The sequence below is a fragment of the Hyalella azteca genome, unplaced genomic scaffold (assembly GCF_000764305.2).
Source record: "Hyalella azteca isolate HAZT.00-mixed unplaced genomic scaffold, Hazt_2.0.2 contig9664, whole genome shotgun sequence".
Lineage (NCBI taxonomy): Eukaryota > Metazoa > Arthropoda > Malacostraca > Amphipoda > Hyalellidae > Hyalella > Hyalella azteca.
Window position 1 is genome coordinate 1 of NW_025939728.1, and position 5,929 is coordinate 5,929.

At 39.4% G+C, this 5,929-nt stretch overlaps 1 protein-coding gene across 1 annotated transcript; it reads right to left on the reverse strand.

Annotated features, from left to right (window-relative positions):
* Positions 1–317: 317 nt before the first annotated feature.
* On the reverse strand, positions 318–4,821 carry LOC108676895 (macrophage mannose receptor 1-like; the record flags this gene model as incomplete). Its single annotated transcript, XM_047882103.1, has 3 exons — positions 318–430; positions 1,478–1,614; positions 4,655–4,821. Coding segments are annotated over 3 exons (417 nt in total), but the record flags the coding sequence as incomplete, so codon positions are not given.
* Positions 4,822–5,929: the final 1,108 nt, after the last annotated feature.

The window sequence follows — 5,929 nt, forward strand, 5'->3', positions numbered from 1 at the left end:
CGAACCCGGTGGAAGTCTAGTAGCTACTTCAAACAATCGCCAGTCATGAAAAGATCCGGTCAAATGACACGAGTTTAGATCTATGAACAAGGCACGAAAAGGAAAAGAATCGGCGACAGGCCACATCAGGCCTACACTTTAGCGCCGACATCACTATGTTATGTTAAGTGGAATTCATGCACTATCGCTGCACTACTGTGGCATCCAAGTTATTGGCATGCGGACGTAATTAGTGATGGCGCTAATTTTTAAGCAATTGTAACTGTTTTCAGAAACAAAGAATATGTTATCAAATATTTAAAGCAAAACAGTTTTACTGATAAGACGATGGCAGATGAAGTGGTACTGAGCAGACTCATGATGACCGAGTAGAGTTGAGTCCGTCGTAAGCACCCCGAAGTCGCCTTCCCTCGGGCGCTTATCTTCGGGACTGCATGTGAGAGATTATAAAACAAGTGATTACTTTTAAAACTCAAATGGATTTAACTGTCTGAAATTATAAAAATTGTTATGCTCCGCATCTAATGTACTGATAATAGGGAATTGCTTAGGAAAATTAAATGGTTTGATTTCATTATGATCGGTTAAAGCCCATATCTGTCATCCATCCAAGAGAGTAATTTTGAAGATTTGTATATATACAAATTGCAATTCAAACTATTTATGAAACATTCGCTGATTATCGCGCACTAAGATTCGTGTTCACTAGCTCGTACGAAAAAATTATTTCATATCAAATTATGTGGAACTACGTTTCCGCAGCGACGAATGTGTCACTTGAAAACTCATCTTTTATCTATTATATTATCAATTATCAATATTGTCAATTAAAACAAATTAAGAACTACTGGCAGTAGTTATTAATTGAGTGGAGTTTCTAACACGTTGAAATTTCCTTTGAACTAATGGCATTGCATTTTTTCATCTCTAAGTGATGAAATACCACATGCGGAACGACAATATCGTTTGGCATCGAAATACTGCGGTTCTAGAATTACTATAAAAAACTGAGAAAAAATAGAACAATTTTAAGAGCTACTGTATCTGATTTCCTAGATGTGTAATTTAACTACATCATGCACATTATACAAGCACTAGGATTAAAATAATGTTATTCAGTACGCAGTCACGTAATCAATTCCTGATTCTGGGTTTTATAGGCCATTATATAATAATCAGAAATATTTATAGGCCTTGGCCATTATTTAATAATGATGGTTGGACAATGGACACCCGTCCTACACACAAAATGCACTGTTCGTGAACCTCGTATCAAAAACGCAATGTGTTCTGAATTTACAGACGTCACTTGCATTTTTAACGCACTTTCGAGGTAGTAGAATAAGAAGTCTAAGGTGATTTTATGTCAATACGTAAAATTTTCTTGATCCACATGAATTTTAAATTACCTCTAACCATACATAAGATCAGGTTTTTATTCTTTGTGATAAGATTCTTTAGTGGAAAACATTCTCACATGTAGTTCAGGTCAACGACATGTCCGTTGCTTGCCCAGTACCATATTTCTGCCGTATCATTGTACCTGGCGTCTATCCAGAACTCCGAGGAGTCGCTTACAATGCCAGACTCCACGATTTGGAGCGATAGCCAGCCCTGTCAGTAAAAGAATGCGAAGATATGAGTTTAGTCAATTCAAACTAAATGAAAATTAAGAAAATTCTCTCATTCTGTGCATTTCAAAAGTTAAATGCTGTTTTGCTTTAGTTTTTGTACCGCTCACAGTACAAAGGCGGTTAGCGAGTGCAGCAATACTTTAACGAAGTCAAGTGAACTTGGCGATGAGAAACGTTTAAAATTGGAATTGTGAGTCAGAAGACATTCATAGAACTCGAGCACTGTTTACATTAACTCTTATGCCTCTTTCACACAGGGCGGGAAATCCCGCCGGCGTGAAAAAAACCGCCGCGGGATTTCCCGCGCTATCATTCACACGAGACGGTTTTTCACGCTGGAATCTATCAGTCTTGCAGCGCTGTTCTCCGTAAGTGGTCCTCAGTTTTTGTGAACGATATCTATAAATGACTTCTCATATCAAAGAAAAGAAGGCTCTCCTTTTATATTTGCTGCATAAAAGAGAGCAAAGAAAGAAAAAGAGGAGCTGGGTTCGCAATATAGTAAAATCAAGGCCACAAGAAGGTAAATTTGCTGAACTGTTTTGAAAATTAAGAGAAGATGAAGTAAAATTTTTCAATTATTTCCGAATGTCTGCCGAAAGTTTTGATGAGTTATTGCCTTGTGTGCAAGGCAAATTAACCCACCACAGCATGCAGATGAGACGCCGTGCCTACCACTGAAAAACTGTTTTTACCACGTTTTTCTTAGCTCGCTTTCGTGTCCGTCTGTCTGTCTGTTTGTGATGATCAAATCTTGCAATCGATATTTCACCAACTTTCCCGCTAGCTAGCGCTCTGAAACTTTTAGGGCAGCTCAGCTCCCGATGACAATACAGTAATCAATAATTTGTCGCACGTTTCCAGGCGTATTTATTCAATGAAATGTCGACCTTTATTACAGCCACGTACCCAGATAAATACGGGAACAACAATGTATCCCCTCGAATACAATTTTCTACAGAACTTCGAAAAGAATTTTCTTTCGTGCATTTGCGTGGCCAACTGAAATAAAATGAATATTATGTAGGATGGCTGACCTTTGTGCAGTAGTTATAAACTCTAAAGGAACTCATAAGCAGGGGTTGGGAACCTTTAATGCACGTCATCCTCGAGAGGATATTCGTGTTTAGACTGCGTATATCGATGATACGTTGCGTATCATCGATATATGTACGTCAAGTCAAGTAAATTGGCTCGCAACAACGTTTTTCATGTGTAGCAACGGACTAAAAAGGAGAAAATAAAATACTTTAAAAAATTTTTAAAAAAACACGTTTTTCTTGTGGACTAAAAAGTAGAAAATAAATTATGGCTCCCCCCACAAAACGTCGGTCGGGCTGTACGTTCACCATCAAATTTCCAAAATTCGTGTGTTGTGTGCTTTTCGCTTTAATCATAAATCTGCCCGACCCACGTTTTTTGGGGCGAGCCATAATTTATTTTCTACTTTTTAGTCCACAAGAAAAACGTGTTTTTTCAAGTTTTTTTTTAAGTATTTTAACTCTCACACACACCCTCGCCGACCCACTGTCTGTACCACACTAGGTAGCGGCGTGAAAAACCGCCCAGTGTGAAAGATAACATTGAATACCATTGCAAGCAAAACTGTCGCGGGAAATCCCGCCGCAGTTTTAGCTTGACACGCGCGGTCGTCAGGCGTGAAATTTCACGCCGCGTGAAAATCCGTCTTGTGTGAATAGCAGTGCACATTTTGTATGTCCGCTGACGTTCGGCGGGGAAATCTCTCGGCGGTTTTTTCACGCCGTCGGGATTTCCCGCCCTGTGTGAAAGGGGCTTTAGGGGCAAGAGTTTATGATCAGTGGAAAAATAGGTCCAAATGTATGCTTCCATGGAGCTGGCTGCCAGTACTGACTATATCAGAACGTAGCTAGATTCATATATACCGCCTAATTTCCTATCATCCACGGAATTGTTATTGTAGCTATGTCTACGTTCCAGAGATGGATGAATTTCGTCACAGCAACATGGCTAAAATTTTCAAGAAATAGTTTCATAGTTTGCCCCCTTAAATTGAAAAAATTACATCTCCTGACTCCATTTGACATCACTGTTACTCCATTTGACATCCTGACATCACTGTTACTTTCAATTCATATAGCTATTTCAATATCGTTTGCGATGAGTATTTTTTTAAGAGCCTCATGAAGTACGGGAGGTTCTGCAATTTAATTTAACCCATATGTTATTCATTTTAAAATGAATATGTAGTGAATTAGTTCGGAGTTACTTTGTAAATTTAAGGGAGACGATGCGTCTTAATGGAACCTGTCAGATACTTGTACATCACCTCATATCCTAAAATATGCAGCTTGTGTCAAAGTCTTCAAAATTAGCATAACCGGTCTATATGTACATGCGATATAGGCTGAAGCGATCTTAAGTCGGACTCCTATGGTGGTTACCCAACATTTCATTAGATTCTGATGGCGTCCACATTCGTGGTATGCGATGAACACCCTGAAGCTGTTCTTAATTGAGATAGCCGTCGCAGTTTCTCAAGGTGCCTTCAAATTAAAAACAAGAATGCCGCATGTCATGGGAGCTCTATATCTTCAAATGACATGGATCTTGTTTTGTGGGACGCAATTCTTTCCTCATAAGTAACATCATGATGATAATTTTCATGTTGTATGGTATCTAAATAATTAGAATGATTTAGGCACCGAAAACACAAATGAATGAAATTTGAATAAGCATTGAGAAATAGGAATTTTTCAATGGTGTAATCTTGTTCTTAGCAATTTGACCTGAATAGTTCATTTGTTTCAACTAACTTTGACCATTTACCAAAGTGATCTTAAGAATTTAAACTACGAAATAAGCGGTACAACTTATTTACGTGAGTACGCGATCGCAATAATGGGATTTACTTGATATATTTTTGAAACAAAAAATAGAAAATTCTCTAAAAATATTTTTACGCTACTGGCTTTAAGAAATTTAAGAAGTCATTGAAAACTTTTAAGAAGTGTAATATCTATGGAAGTACCGAAACGAACCGTCAAGTCCGGTGTTTCAATCCTGACGAGGTTGCCGTTCTGCTTGGTGCAGTAGGAAGTGGCGTCGTACCAAGTCCTCTTGCTGCCGCTGTGGAAGAGGTAGCAGTCGCTCGTGCCGCCTCTCTGTACGTAGCCCGGTGGACATTCGGCCACCATCTCACCACCTCCTGTATATAGAAATATTCTCATTAAATCTCAGGTGTTCATCTAAATTCTTTAGTAATGCGCTTGTGTTCCATCTCTGGGGTTTCAGTCCAGTCCGTTACTATTTTTAGAGAGTTCCTTGACCTAAAAATCTAACTGTCGAATGACATGTGAAATAAGCGGCTGGTCTTACTAACGCATGTTCATCTTGTTCAGGCGCTGGCTTGTTGATGTTTGAGTCAACGGGCTGGCGAATTTCCGTCAATACACGTGCATTGCTTATACAACTCGCTAGCTGAAGCATATACTGACGAGTATGTTGGAGATGGCTTGGCGTTTGTTGTTCTTCGAGTGAGGTGAGATCCTGGGACAGTTACTGTAAACATTGATATTAAGATAACCCCATAAACTCACTTCCACTTGCCCTAAATGTGTTACCCACGTACCAATCAATTTCCGATTAGTAACCCGACCTGAATGACGAATAAGGAACAGAGTACGGAATGCTCGTTGAGTAGCGATAATGGAACGGCCATTAGAAAAGTACGCCTCGACAGCAAACGCACGCTGTTCACTTGTCCAAAGCATAGTGGCAACTGACTAGGCAGGACACAAAACTTAATGACCTTGCCTTTCATATGAAATATTCTCCGTCCTTTTCCCACAACATCTGACTGCTTGGCGTGAAATACGAAACAGGAGGTTTCCATAAATCGCCTTGTACTTCAACACGCGTGAATGGCTTACACTTCGACATGCGTGCGTTACTTTCGTATCAACTCGTTCGCGATACGTATACGTCAATATGCTTAGATTTTTTGCACAAGTATGCCAACACGCATGCAAATTATTTTCAACGCGCTATAAGACGTGTCCGTCAACTTGCGGAAATAGTCAACATGTGGTCATAATGTTATCTTAAACAATCAGACATTCTACATGGTAACGCGCTTGCATTGTGTAAACATTAAAAATCTTACTGCCATTTACAGCAACATCCACTTAACGAAATCTTAGAGCATGTGTCAATATGAGCATGTTGAGCTGCTTCAATCATGCACATGGGCTTTTAGCTAGGCAACAAGACGNATGTTGAGCTGCTTCAATCATGCACATGGGCTTTTAGCTAGG